The sequence below is a fragment of the Dermacentor andersoni genome, chromosome 4 (assembly GCF_023375885.2).
Source record: "Dermacentor andersoni chromosome 4, qqDerAnde1_hic_scaffold, whole genome shotgun sequence".
NCBI lineage: Eukaryota > Metazoa > Arthropoda > Arachnida > Ixodida > Ixodidae > Dermacentor > Dermacentor andersoni.
Window position 1 is genome coordinate 125,841,136 of NC_092817.1, and position 15,653 is coordinate 125,856,788.

At 48.6% G+C, this 15,653-nt stretch overlaps 1 protein-coding gene across 2 annotated transcripts in view; it reads right to left on the bottom strand.

The window, feature by feature from the left end:
- The window catches only part of LOC126537606 (vesicular glutamate transporter 1-like), a 226,148-nt gene that overhangs the window by 90,521 nt on the left and 119,974 nt on the right, over positions 1 to 15,653 (bottom strand). For both annotated transcript variants that reach the window (XM_050184756.3, XM_050184755.3), the window contains exon 2: positions 247 to 330. In XM_050184756.3, coding sequence (XP_050040713.1) covers positions 247 to 330 — 84 coding nt within the window. The remainder of the gene's footprint in view (positions 1 to 246; positions 331 to 15,653) is intronic.

Sequence of the window (15,653 nt, forward strand, 5' to 3'; positions counted from 1 at the left end):
TGGGATTACTGGACACGGACCAATGATTTTTCTTCCCGATAGGGCTGCCTTCAGGTAGTATTAACCTTTACCACCGTGCTCACGTTTCTATTGGTATAAAATCAAGGTTACTCATTCGGAAAGCGGTCGATTTTCTACCTTTGTCGAAGTCTGAGCAGGAGGACGACTGTCTTATAGCCAGGCGTTTATCATGTCGCGCACAACAACTTTCTCTGGTGGACAATAACTCAAGTGCGTTGTACTCACTTGACCAGATCTGGTGGTGGCAGGTTCTTGAGTGCCTTGATGGTCGGCATCTCCAGCGACTCGCCCCCACCATCGGGCAGCCGTCTGCAAGAAACGCAGGAGAGACACGTGACGTGAGTTTCGAGCCTTCTCCAGAATCGGAGAATCAAAATTCTATTACTGTCACATGCTGCTACTACAGGTTGTTAAATACGAAAGGAAGGTCCCAGAGTTATAGGCTGAATCGGGGAATCTGGTGCATAGTAAACGTTTGCGTTGTTTACGTGTTTTTCTTTAGCAGCAGAAATCGAGCGACAAACTCGTATAGGCTTAGAAATGCAAAATATGTAAGAAATAAAAAGATATATATATATATATATATATATATATATATATATATATATATATATATATATATATATATATATATATATTCCATACAATACTAAACCTCAATGCAAAACGAAGCAAAATGAGAGAAAAAAAGAACAAGAACACATAATCATACGAACAATAATTAAAAGAAATACAACGCGTTCGACAATCACAGACACGCAGGAGCCCCAATGTGCACACATATCGTATCTCTAGTGAATGCACATCAAGTGCAGGAGCTCGATCAAAAATCCGTTCCGGAAGGAAAACCAAGGTGATTTTACTTCCTTTTAGAACCGTGATAAACACTACTTTTGCGTGCCGTTTATCGCGAATATAACCGCTTCGAAAATTATCGCAGTTCCCGTCTACGTTCAGGAGTTGGTTAAGATTCTCAGCGTATATATTGTGGAAGTAAACCAAGCACTGAATAGTGTTAGCAATAAATAAATAAATAAATAAATAAATAAATAAATAAATAAATAAATAAATAAATAAACGTCGATACATTCTGCCATGAATTTGTAGAACGTATTTGTCAAAACCAGTGCTACACCCGTATTTCTGCCAACCGAAGGTGACTTCATTACTGCTCAGGATCAACTCTGCCGTTGAAACATGTGCCATAAAGTGAATAATGAAAACGTTAATTAGTGAAACAATGATAATTAGCCAGCATTACGCTCAACACACCGTATTTTGTCGTGCAGGCTATGTCAGCCTCTTCAAGTAATCCAGTTAATGCAATAAAATTACGCTATTAACTGCAAAAACGTTTCATTAACTAATAATAACAATAGCAGCAACTAATCTTTCATTCGCGTTGAAACAGTTCATCTAAAACATACACGGCACCAAACTCTGCGCACCCAACGGCTTACGGCAGACACCGTCAAGCGAGTCAAAAGTACATTATATCCATCAACCTAAAGATCGGCTAACGTGACGTAATCAAATTGTTTTACGACGGCAATAACTTTGCGCTGAAAAGGTGACGTTCCCTCATACCGAAGAGCTTTCTTTGCGATCTGTTAGCCTGCTTGTTAGCAGTTCGCTCTGCGCTAACCAGGATGCTTTACTAAACTGCGACGCTTTCTTTCTGAGAAACACGTATTGCGTTTTCTTTGTAATTTCGTGTCATAGCCGGGCACTGTATGACAATTTCTTTCCCTTTCGTGAACCTTCCTTCAGCTTGTTGTCTTCCGCAGAACCGGTTCGCCATATTCTTTGTCCCTGTGCTTCGAATTGCCGATTAATGCGCCCTCCCTGTGCGATCTGCTAGCCTCCTTGGACTACTCAGATGGTAGTGCGACCGTTCCGGAAAGGCGTTGGTTCCGGGTTCAGACCCACATACCACGACAAACTGTTCTTTAACCGTGATGCTCTTTTTCTGAGAAACACGTATGTTATTCTTGTTTCCTTTTTTTTGAAAATTTGTGATAAAGTAGGGCGGATATCAATTTTTAATGAACCTTCATTCACCCTGAAAGCTTCCCCTAACTGATTTGTCGTAATAATAATAATTAAAAAAATCACCTGCTGCAACGCAGCGAAACCTTCGCATAAATTTTTACGCCAGACGTCGTTCGCTCTCTGCTTAAAATGTTTCACCAGAGGATAAATTTCTGGGAATAGGCAGTAAAAGCACAGACCAATTTTTACATATGTGTTTATTAACTTGTGTTTAATTAAGACAAGCTTTCGGGGCCTTTGGCAGAATACAAAATTGATAACCTCAAAACTCAACTACATGGTCACAACCAAACGCGGCCAACCGTAATAATAACAAAAAGCTCTTTGCGTTTTCTTAATTGTATCTGTTTTGCAACGTGATTCGTAAGGGGGCGCGTAAACGACGAGTATTTCCCGTCGTTTCCGGAAGAATTGTGTGGAAAACGTGGACTTACGGTAAGGCACAAAAAAATTATTTTCACCTATAAAAATACGGATTACGAGACATAGTTTAAGATCTTACAAGGAAGACAATCATATTAAGGCTTAGATGGATGCGAAGATCACAAGATTACCAAAAGCTACTCCGGTGATTCTTTGTCTCAAATCTGTCCCCCTCCCTCATTCACCGCCTCAAAAAAATAAAGAAAAAAGAAGCTAGGAATAGATCAAACGTTCGTACTTCGTTTCGTTCAAGCGTGTGTTAAAATTACAGAACGCGATAAAGAAAAAAAAAAATAGCGTATGACGCGTCGACCGAGGAAAGAGACAAAAAAAAAAAGAAAATTAGACAGCGCAGGTATCAAAATACGCGCAAGTGAAATGCAGTCAACCTGGCCTCAGAAGCATATCGACCCTTTTGCTGTCATTGTGTCGTCTCTGTCCGCCCCTGTTCGAGCAAAAGGGATTATGCAAACCAATCGGGTCCCCCTCCCTTCAGAAGGCAGTAGCACATGCCCCGGGGAGTATGGTTCAGATTACTTTTTGTCGGAGATCGGATTAGCGCAGTTTGGAACAAAGCAGTTATCGGCTTCGCCAAGATTCCCCGACGTATCCGCCCAGTGAGTGAGGTTGGGGGGAGGGGTTGGAGGGGGGAATCCAGTGTCGACGGAGGATCATCGGTGGACCGTGTCGACTTAAAAACAAACGAAATCTCTTCCGCACACAAGCGAGACGAGCAGAGATGAAAGCATGAACTGATTTGTGCAACGTATGAGAACGAAACGTGAGCCTTTGTACTTTTCGATTTGCGGCTCGACAAGGTCTGTGGCGTAGGCAAACAATCCGCAAAAGAAGGGAGTCTGTCAAAGGCCGCCAGGTTATTGACCTGTAAGTCACGCAGAGAGTGAACAGGGAGATAAAAATTCGGAGTGCTTACACAAGTTCAGTGGGTAAATTCGGGGGCCATGGAGTGGTTGCAAATTGTTCGAAAAAAGGGAGGGGGGCCCACGCTAGGCTATAGGAAGCTGTTGGGACACGCGAATGCAGACATGTTTGCACGGTAAACGTCATTTGATGGAGACTCCGAGTGCGATTCGGAGATATGTGGAAATTCAAATTTCGCTTTGACTCAGTCGAAAATACCGGCTTCGCATTTTCCATGATGATTTTGGAATAGCTGCTGCATTGAGGTAAGAAAACAATGACTTTTTATCATGTTTCTTTGCTGCTCTACCTCTATAGACAAACCGTTGTTCGCCAGTTTTCACTAACTTCTTTTTTTTACCTCGACGCCTTGTGGAGTTTAAGAGAAATAAGAGAAGAGGAACTAGATAAATCGTAGATACTTTGCGCCTGCATTGTAGAAGAAGATGCAATGACATAGAGTAACAATTAGGTATACAGAAACGAGAACTAAGCACGGTTGGCTACCCTTCCGCAGGGAAACGTAAGATAAATTGGGATTTGTATCCATGCCAACGCGCAAATTGCTACAGATAAGTTTTACACCGACGCACAGCAATAACGACGTCAGTTCAATAGCGAAACATCTTGTTAGAATATTTGCAATGGTACCCGTCTCACGGCCACTTATCGACGACGATGTCATCGTCGTTCTTTCGCTCACTGTCGTTGAATTCCGGAGCAAACTAATTGTCATTTCAAACCCACACCTTTTCCGTTTGGCCGTAGGGACGTTCTTCCACTAAGCTAGATCCCATTGCCATATCCAACGCGTCTGTGTCGGTTTAGAGCGCGCTTGACCTTATTTTAAACATAACCTGAATGATTTACCCCCTCCTCCTCATTCGTTGCTCTATCTCCTCTCTCTCTCTCTCTTCGTCCCCATACCCCTTCCCCCAATGCAGGGTAGCAAACCGGACGTGCGTGTGGTTAACCTAGCTCCCTGCCTTCTCTCTCTCTTTATTTGTCAAGTCATTGGCTGGCACCATTCGTCAGGGAGATGTGGCAACGAATCAAGGACACCTTTTTCCACCGTTCAGTCACGACACCCTCCATCGAGTCCACCCATTTTCTGTCTCCCGCCGCGCACCACGAGCTACTACGCCAGAGTTAGCTTAGCTAGCGCACACCGACAATTGCTGCGTGAAAAAATTGAGCGTGCACCACGTTTGACTCTAGTTGCTTGTGCCCTTGCCACATCTGTGTGCGATTGGATGTGTTGTTTCGTAAACTTCTCTTTTCTCATCTTCCACTGGGTGCGCTTTTTGTAATTCCAAGGAGAGAGTTGCTAGTCTGTTTCACTTTCTTTTTGTTGCTTGGTGTTTACGAGTTTTCATGAAGTCGTAACAATAACAAACCACGAGGACTGTGTATTTCACGACACTCTGCCGCCGCGTCGGCGTGTCCGTGTCACGCTAAGCTATGCCCACGCTGTAATCAGAGCTGAAATGTGCATCAGTATAAAATGAAAATAGAACGGAACAAACGGGACAGAGGGAGAGAGAGAAAAAAAACGAACGAAGACGCGCATTTTAGACTGTGTTAGGGCTTTAACCCCAGTGAACACTACTTCATCGCATAAACCACTCCCAACGCGAACGATTCATTTCCTTTTGTATCGTTTTATGTCATTTGAAGCATTAAACGCTATTTTTGTTTTCCAGAACCCTTAACCCTGATGACATTGGGAGCGGTTTGGGCAGGATTTTCCCACGCACCACAATCCACCGAGACGGAGTGCTTGCGCTAAACAGTTAAAACCTTCGATTATAAGTTTGCCTCCTGTACGTCTCGCGATATCTTCAGTTTCTAACAATGTACGAACTGGGGCAAACCTTCGGTCTATCAAACCCGAGCGATGTAACAACGTCTAACCATCTCTCGTGCATCATGTCCTAGCTGCTTCAAGCGAATTTCACACGTACAAGCGCTCACAAATGGTATGGTATGGTATGGTATGGTATGAAAAACTTTATTTTGGTCCTGAGGGATCAGTCTGGGACTGATGCGGGCCGCTCCCACGTCGGTACAGCTCACAAATGGTGCCATCGCGAGCTTTTCGCACAACGTTAGGCAAGTTTCCAGGAGCGACCAATTTTACACGAATTTTAGGATGCGGCCAGCTTCTGCACTATCGCCGGCGTTCGGGCAAACTATCCGGAGTCAGCGCCTCGACACCAGGCACGATAGAACCATCTCGTTCGCGCAGTCCGCGGCTGTGAGACCCGAAACAGCCGCCCCCGCCCCAATCGCCTTCACGCCGAGCCAGTCGATACACGGAGGCGAGATGAGGAAGATTGAGGAAGCTTGCACGGCGGGACAGCAGGGCACGGCAAAGAAAACACAAGCGACGCCGGCAACAACCGAGGCGGGCGAGCTGGCAGCGATCGGGGCGGCCGTGGAAGTGAGCGCACAAAGCACCGAGGGACGCGGCACGCGTGCGCGACCGGCGCCTGATGAAGTTTCCCTTCGCGCCTGGTTAGCTTCATTGTGGCGCGGGTGGCGTGGGAATAGTGCGCTGCTGCTCGGCGGGTAAGCCGATTAACGGGGGGCCACGAGGCGGCGAGCTGCTGCGCCCCCGGTCGGTCGGGCGTCGACGCTCAGTGGGGCTGTCCTTGCGGTGCGCCGCGAGGTCGCCCAGACACTGCCGAAGGAAGAGGGTCGCCGACGTGCCATGCTGTCTACGAGTGCGGGCGTGCGTGTGTGCCTGAGTGTGTGCATGTGTATGTGCGTGCATGCGTGCGTGCGCGCACGCGCGCTTGCGTGTGCGTGTGTGTTTGCGTGTGTGTGTCATCATGCCTGCAAAGGCACTGCCATCACGTCGACCTTTTCCAATACCACCCTCGCGCAAAGATATTCTCAGTAGACACAAAGTGAAATGAAGTGCGTAAGTGAAGTGGGCTTCTCCGCGCAGAGGGTGTTATTGTAAATAAGCCAGCTTTAGGTAAGACGATAAGGGTTTGAGATTAGATACGTGGATAATAGACTTTGGTGTTCGGGTGTGCATTAAAACAGCGGGTTTCGTCTTCCTCATGAGCGCCTTTCTTTTATTTTTCCTATCACTCCCATTATCCTTCCCCAATTCTGAGTGTCAGGTTGAAACTTCCGGTTCAAAGTGACTTTTCAGCTCTCTCTCTCTCTCTCTCTTAACTATTTTCTTAGGTCCTTCATAATAGATATATAAATACCGCCACACGTAAAATAAATAAAAAATAACAAGCCAGAGAGCTGACGTGGGGATCGTGTGGATCGCTAGTACCGTAAAGGCCGCAGCGCTGCTACAGCCGACTTGATCACGTTTGTACGCCGGGAAAGTGGTTCCATTGACCTTCGGAGACGGCTGACGCCTGTTGTCACCAACGCCCATTAGGCCTCCTGCTTTGACGGCGGGAAACACTCAACGTCCACGGGTAGCGAACAGCTTTCTCCAGTCGTCGCATGAATGTCGACAGTAGGAAGAAGGTGCGCGGTCGTTTCGATGACACAACCATAAGCGTCCCGGACGAAGGTAATCGCGTTCGTCGTCGTCAGAAGATTTCTTTTTGTTATCGCAAAAAGTCAAAGACAGCGCAAGATAGGAAACTGTCGGCAAGATGTCGCGAGTGCAGGCATGGTGCCTGCTAGCTCTGTCAATGCGTACCTGCGTGCGTACATGCGTGGCAGGCTTCAAATAACTACCTGGGGCCGTCATTATGACACGAAAGGGGAGGAGAAAAACCTTGCTTCTGAAAGAGCGTTTTCATGAGGAAGGTAGCGAGAAACAGCGTTCGCGTTGTCGTCTGGTAAAGGCGTCCGAACTATGCGAAGAACCGTATCTTTGCCGGGCCTATGTCTCTACCTTTGTGGCGGCTCACGAATGGCACATCAATTTGGACATCAGCGAAAAATGACACTCTCAACGTCACAATAGACCCCGTGGTTTCACTGCTGAAATGCGACGCGTCTTGCGTTTCTAGAGCGCACGCGCATGGCTGTACAGGAGGCGCGTGGCTCCTGTGCCCGCGCAAGTGGGACGAGGGATAACGCCGGACAAGCGGCGGGAAATAGTATGGCGGAGAAGCGAGCTAAGGAATTTTATCCGTTAACGGATCTTGTGGAATGGTGCTGGCATGAACGTGAAAAAAAAAAAATGTCAGTGCGGGTAAGTTGTTGCTTTCGTGGATCTTCCTTGTTCTTTATTGAACAATATATTGAGAAACTTCTCAAGTCAACTGATGCACGGTGACTTCATTTCTTCATCGTCTGTCCTGAATGAAGGCGGTCTCTTTCCTGTGGTTATCGGTGGGCCGACATGTGGGCTCTCTATCCACGAGATTTTATATTGAAGTATGGGGGCCGCCAAGAGCTTTCGTATCTTTCGTTAGTAGCTGCATGAATTTTTCTTTTCTGCATCATTTCCTTTTTGTCAATGCATACGACCTCATTTTCCCTGCTCTTAAGGAACGAACTACTAGTATCGAAGTTTTGCCATGGGTACGATGTCATCGCAAAAATATGGCTAAATAAATGTAAAATACTCAAGAAAAGAAGGCACCGTGTACGATCAGAAAGAACCTGCCGCCGAAGTAACCGTCATTGTCGCATTTGTCGTCAGCTTTGTTGCGCCCTTTAGGCACGCCCTCAACAATTGTTTTATCGTGTCATCTGCAAAACTCCTCCCCTCTTTTTGGGCTTCAATATCGCGCTACACAGACTGACCGGATACTTTCGATGTCTTTGCGCCCGATCGCGTAACATGCGCTGGAGGAACAAACGTTGCAGAAACCAGGGCCCCTGTGAGGACAGCGCAGACTACCTAAGGCTGATTCGCCAAATATATTAAATAAAAAAGACCCTGTAGCCCTGATACCGTTTGCGACGACCATCACTGGAGGCGCCTGCGGCCCAAGTAGAAAACCGCGGGGAGCGCTGCCGCAACAAAGTGTATATAACGCCCGTCGAATATCGCCGGCGGTGTAAACAGAGTCGACCCGCTCTTAACGACCGCGTGCGAGCCACTAAAAACCGCGGCCACAGCTGCCGTGACTGACTGGTACAGCTCAGAACAAAAAAAAAAAACGCACTCGCACGCACACAGGCACGAGAAAGGAAGACACGCCGGTGCAAAAGCACGAAGCGAGAGAACGTGCCGACCAGACAAGAGGGAATGTTTCACCGCGGGGTTATCATGCGGCCCGTTATTGCGGCGCGGATCGTCGACGCAGCTACATCGCTACAATGACCGCCTCGCCCCCACCCGTCCGCGCCCAACGCACCCCGCTGGCACACGTACTACACATTGCCGCGCAGGCTTTCAGCCATATACGCGGCGGCGCAACACCCGGGCAAGCCGGAACGCATTAGCATTAAGAGGGGTTCGCATTAGCCAGCCGCGTGCGCGAACGCTCGGGCCCGCTCTCTTTTAGCTTCCTTCGCCATCAGGGTTCTCTCCACTGCCCTCGTTACCAAGTGCCGCGCTGCGATCACTGTTTCTCTCTCTCTCTCTTTCTTTATGTTTCTGTCTTTCTCTCCTGGTGAGGGTGCAGAAGATAACAGGTGTGCAAACTCGACCCGAGCGCTCCGCAGGCTAGCGCCCAGGTATACGCAACAAGATCGCGGATCGCGACGGCCTGTTACCGAGGGCGAGTCGGCGCGCAGAGATAAAAGCAGAGCGGTGGAGGCGGCTCGCCAGATAGATGGATTGATAAGAGAGAGCGAAGCGCGACCGATGGAGGAAGAAGCTCGAGAGAGCAAGAAGTCAGCCTCGCTGGCACGGGGCGAGGCGCAACGCGAGTGGCGCAGCAAAAGACGCCTCTTCCGAAGCAGGTAAAAGCTGGCGGCACCACGACAGAGACGGGGGAAGACACGACGAGAGCGGGAGTGAGTGAAGAAAAGAAAAAAAGCGAAGCACCGGTGTGAGAAGGTTGGGGAGAGGGGAAGCGAGAGAGGGTTCAGCATTGCGAAGCCGATCGTGCCGTGCATCCCACCTCGGGCGCTTTCTCCTTCGGACTCGTTAATCTTTTGGGATTCGCTCCCTAACGAGCTAATGGAGTTTCGATGTTCGAGCGTCGGCGCGAACCGCTTAGCCTGGCTCCGAAACCGGCGTCTTGGGTCTGTCTCTCTCTCCCTTTTTTTTCCTTGTTTGTCTCCCGGATCTCTTGACGCCGCCGCCGCTGCTGTGCCGTATAGCAGTGTATTCGCGCGTGACTGGCCGATCGTTTCCTGTTTTCTTTTGTTTTTTTTTTTCTCCTGCCTGCCTTCTCGCCTAACCGTGATGCCGGCACGCGTCCCTCTCTCTTTTTCTCTTTTCTTTTCCAGTCCACTTGGGATTATGATCCGTAGGTGATCTCTCTCGGCGCATCCTCCGATTCGCGTGCTGCGTCGGTGGACGCAGTGTAGCGCATAGATCGCGCGCGCTGGAGTGCCTTTCGCGAGGGACGCGACGGTTGTTGGAGGCGTACTCTTTGTTTGTTACTCGATATACTGAGCGCGCGAGTTATATACGCGTGTCAGGCAGTTCGCTTTCGCAATGCTTTTTCTCCCCTGCTGCTTGTGAGGCAATCGGCAGTGTCCACACGAGCTGGCTGACATATTGAACGCGTGGACACCTTTCTCGGAAGTCCCCTCTCTTTTTTTATCTCGCTTTTTTTTCTTCGTTATTCCTCGCACTTAATTAAGCTTCGTCACCGATTTCAACATGCTTTGGCAGCCCGTTAAGAACGCCATTTTCTTTTTCCTTTTCACTTGCCGCCATGTAAGTTTTCGCTATCTATAAGACGGATAGCCGTCCGACTAATTAAACTTGAGTCAGTGTGAAAATAAAAAAAAATTTTAGGGGGGGGGAGGGGGGCGTGCGTTGAATATAAGCGCCGTGTGTCGTACTTTTTTTTTTTTGTGACAATGTGTGTACGTGGAGCTTGCGGTGCAAATTTTGGTGGGTGAAGTGTCACGGCAAACTCCGATGAGTCTCGACTGACGTGCGTGATTAAAGTAAACGATAGAGCTCGTTGGCTCAACTTTTGCCAAGGTATTCGTTATGTCGAAAACTCCTCGTAAGTTTATCAAACGACGTGCGTCATTGTGGAAAACAGTAGACGGAGATTTCGAATAGTAGTACTAACGTTTCTCGTTGCCCAATGAGTTAGTGGTCTTCTGACGCATTGTAACTTCCATGAGAGGGCAGACGGTACTACGGCTATGGGTCCAACCAGATTTCTTGGAAATGCAGTATGTTTTACTTCTGTAAAATAAAGCTGAAATTGAAGTTGAACTAGATTAGCTATCTGATCGCACTAGATATATTAGCTACTTCATTGCGCATGTATATCTTGGCGTAAACATAAAGCACGTTTGATTTCCTACATTGTTCACCCCATCAATATTTCACGGCCTTCTTCTGAAGTGCGGCAGGAACTCGACACGCGTAACAGGGGCACTAAAAATGGTACACTACATTGGTTTTCGCCTAGAGATTATTCCTTTAAAGGTATGTTTGCGTATCTCAGACAGAAATACATAATGTCGGTGAAGCAAATAATAGAAAGATGGCTACTCTCGAACTTCGCGCACAAGCCACGTAGTTGATGACGTCAGTTTGGCGTCACGATTTATGCGCTATCTTCTTCACCCGTGCCGTAAATCTGGGACCTGTATAATGAGCACGCGAGTACGTTTTGATATGATTCGGTTTGATGTCTATTTCTTTCAAACGAAAGGGGAAGCCAAGGCAAAAGGCGGTAGGCCTGACTGGGCCTTGGCTCCCTGTCACAGACGTTAAGGGCACTACTAAGTCAAGCCTTTATGTACGCTCCTGAAAAAAAAAAAAATACCACCCTGTTTAACTAAAGTGACATCTGTTCATTTGTTTTTGTTATTGTTGTGTGTGGACACATGAACATTAACGTTCTTTTAATTAAGTTTTTTGATTAAGAGGCGTGTATCGTCCTGAAGTTGTAGCCAGTGGGCCAGTATAGACGCCCTGGGTGTTGGCTCCGAAATACTCTCCCTCTCCCTTCGGAGTGGGGAGGGGGGGAGTATTTCGAGCACAGTTTCAGGTACATCTGAAGGTTTGCAGTTTGCACCGAGTCTACACACGGTCGCCAAGACATGTCGACTTGATACGCAAGAGCTTCCTGTGTATACGGACCCACATTTCCCGGCTCTCTCTGACTAGGGCTGCGCAATAAAAAGAAAGAAAGAAAGAAAGAAAGAAAAGAAAAGAAAGGAGGAAAAGAAAACGCGGTAAATTTTATTACTGTAAGCATTCAAGACTTCATCCGCAATAACGAACTCGCGAAGTGAAATTCGTCGGTTCGTTTACGTCGGCAGTAGCTGCTGCTTTTAAAGGCGCGGCACAACGAAAGTGTCGATGGCGACAGCGCTCTGCGATCTGAATGCACAGAACTATCCGAGGGAAGAAGCAGCGAATAATGAACGAAGTGAAGCAGCGATACTACACGACTGGAACAGGACACGATGGAGAAAGCTCCGCGCGTTGCGCTCAATTCACACTGACGCGGTGGCGACGTAGAGGACGCCACTTCGAGCGGAACGGGCAGCGCCGGGAACTCGCGTTTTACACGTAAACGCCGAGGTGAAAGCGCGAGCGTGCCGTCTGCGCGCGCCGGTTGCCATGGAGATCGCGTCGCGCGCGAGAACTGATGCGATTTCCGAGCGGGACACGCGCACTCTGGGCGCCTCTTCGGCGTCTCTTTCTTTTTGTTTCTTCTTTCGTTCGTTTTTCGCGGTGAGGATGGTAGAGAGAAATAAAGGCAAAAAAAAAAAAAAAATGACGCGACGCTGGAGCTACGAAAAAAAGGGAAATGCGTACAACCGAGGCAGGAGATTCCAGGAGAGTGGGAGTGGGGCGTTCGGGGAGAGGAGGTAACCACTTTAGCGCGAGATTCTTCCGATCTAATCAAGCCGTGCCAAACTCGGTTTCTCAGCCGCCGCTCGCGGCTCGAGTCGGGAAGCGAAGCGGCCGTCGGGGCCCGATGAGTGCGAAGCTGGCCGAACCCTCGCATGTTGTGTAAAAAAAGAAAAAAAAAGAAAGAAGGCTCAAGCTTCCCAAACCTTCCCATTCCCTCTTTCGCCCGAGCCACAGCGCAGCGCATCACCGAAATAGACTCTCCCGAAAGGGCGAGAGAGAGAGACAGGTGATGCACTCGCAAGAAAGAGGGAATGCGAAATCGAAAAGTGGAGAGGGTGAAAGAGGGCTAGTGTATAAGAACACGCGGCCGGCAATTGGAGAATGAGCCGAGGGAGAATGGGAGAAAGGGGAAGGAGAAGAGGAAGGTCAGTGGAGAACTCGAAATAGAATGCTCAAGTCCGTGGCCGATGGGGCCCCGAAGAAAAGGGAAAGAAAGGTTTAAAAAAAAACGAGGACAGCTTGAAGTAGAAGCAATACCCTCTCTATACCATTCCATGCCAGTCTTGTTGCTGCGTGCGTGTGTATGTGTGCGCGCTTTGCACACGTAAAAGCCGGCGGAATGCGAAAAGAGGAGAACTACGGTCGGAGCGCACCGTGAAGAATACACGGGAAACGGGACGAGGAGGAGATAGGGGAAATTGAGCCAGAGCCCCGCAAAGAGAGGAGGAGCAGCGGTGGTCGCTAAGACTCCGAGGTTGCGGGGAAATGACTCCGGGCCGAGAGATAAGACAGCTTTTAAAGATTGATCGCTTGACCGGCCTGGCTTCTCGTGCCCGCATTGCTTAGGCTCTTGTTGTTGGTGTTTACGTTTGCGGTTTAGAGAGGCGGGCGCGAAACAATGGTCACGCCAGCGCGGGGGAGAGGAGGATCCAGAGAAGATGTGAAAGAAGAAAAAAATAAGTAGAAAAGCGCGACGCAGGGTTTCTGGCGTCGGAAAGATGGACTGCACTCGCAGCTGCTTGAGACAAGAACGAGAAAACTGAACGCGTCGAAAGCGAGTCTGTCGAATCTGAAAATAGATAGCCTGTTCTTACGGGTTTTTTCCCTTTTCTCGGATAAATGGAGATGGGGCAACGGGTCTATGTGCAATGCGTGTCTAAATTCAGATTAGTCTTTCTTTTTCCTCTGTTTTGGAAGGACAGCGAAAATAGTTGAACGGGAAAACCTACAGCGTGGGGGTAACGTCGATCCTGTTCAGCCTGAATGCCATCCACTCTGCGCAATAGCTTTCAGCGTTTGTGCAGATCATGTTACTGTGAATCAAAAGCGGTGCGTAAACGGCACGGCTTATGAAACCAAAGGTCGTGTTTCGGCATCCTTATATTTAGATTCGAGCGCGTTTCATCGTCGACCAGGTCTTGGCGACCCTGTGCAGACTCGGTGCGAACCTTCCAATGTGCGCGAAACTGTGCTCGCTCCATATTCCCCCTCTCTCTCTTTTCATCCCTACACCCCTCTCCCCAGTGCAGGGTAGCAAAGCGGACGTGCGTTTGGGTAACTTCCCTGCCTTTCGTCTGTTCTATTGATCTCTCTCTCTCTCTCTTGTCTCATGAAGCACGTTGCAAGTATGCTCGCCCAACTACAAACATAACACATGTAATTCTGCTGCGAGTTGTGTGGGTGTTGCAAACGCCTTGTTGAACTTGTTGCGCCGTGCCCAAGCGTTAAGCCTTCGCAGTGTAAATGCACAGACAAGCGAAAATTGGTCATTAGAGAGAATTCAATAAAGACGATATTTGCAGCGATTGAACCATTCTTGAACCGGTTGAGCGTTCTGAAGCAACGAGATACCCGTTTATAGACGGTGCATCGGATAAGCTTTGTCGACATATGGCTCTTAAGCGCGCAAATCAAGTTCATGTAAGCGAGGTTTGTCGCACTGTTACATTTCGGTGCGCCGTCTGCTTCAGAAATATAGAACTGCACTTGTTAAACTGCAATTCCAACCAATCGGCTTGCTCATATAAAAAAAACTAAATTACGGGGTTTAACGTGCCAAAACCACTTTCTGATTATGAGGCACGCCGTAGTGGAGGACTCCGGAAATTTCGACCACCTGGGGTTCTTTAACGTGGACCTAAATCTAAGCACACGGGTGTCTTCGCATTTCGCCCCCCATTGAAATGCGGCCGCCGTGGCCGGGATTCGATCCCGCGACCTCGTGATCAGCAGTCCAACACCATAGCCACTGAGCAACCACGGCGGGTCGGCTCGCATACTGCCTGCGCTACATTTGTGATTGATTCAAGCGCTTCGGCAATACGTGCTTAACTTATGTCACATCTGTGTGACATTACCTCACAGCAGGCGACAAGAATTGTCCAAAATCAATCAATCAATCAATCAATCAATCAATCAATCAATCAATCAATCAATCAATCAATCAATCAATCAATCAATCAATCAATCAATCAATCAATCAATCAATCAATCAATCAATCAATCAATTTAGCTCTGCTTCACTATCTCGTCTTCGTTTCGCTGGTGGCGATTGAATGTGCTATTGCTTTTTTCTATCTCCCTCACTTTCTTTTCCTCTTTCTTTGACGCGTCACTCTGCTGCGGGTTTTTTTTTTTTCGCTACTCACATGACTGAAGCCATTGTTTAGCCTGCTCACGCAAAAGTAGTGCCATTGGTGAGAAACATCATCGTTGTTCATTTGCCGCGCAATCAACGCTCCACCTCTGCAGCGCTCTGTTAGAGCAACCCCCTTATCTGACGTCTCACGCCCTCGTTGTTTCGCGGTTATCGTTTACTGCTTTGCGTTGGGATGCGCTTCGTGAGAGATTACAGTGACGAGGCGTTCTCTCTCCTGCATCACGAGCACTAATCGCGCATCTGTCCCTACAGGTTGCGCTTGCGCCCTTTTATCCCATGCCTTGTTCACGACCACGCACAACTGAAGCAAGCCGTCACCAGCATCAACTTCCCCATCGTCGGCAACGTTGAAACAACAAACAAGAAACTTAAGCTTTCGAAAGGCGCCAAAGCTTGTCTTCTTGCGTCATGCGCGCGGGGGGAGGGGGGGGGGGGGGGCTCTGCTATCAGTTCGCTTGTCTAGCCGCGCCGGGATCCGCGCGGAGCAGCGTCTTTCGCGAAGGCAAGCTGGCGTGAATAATTGAATGACGCGAGCGCGCGGCGCGCTGACGCGCTGCGCCGATAAGGCCGCTTTTCCTCGGTGATGCCATGCGCCGGCGGCGACGCTGATTAAAGCGGGCATAATTAAAGCGCCGGTCCGGCCCACCGTCGCCGCCTTCCCCCGCGGCTCCGCGGAAGGGGGACGACGAA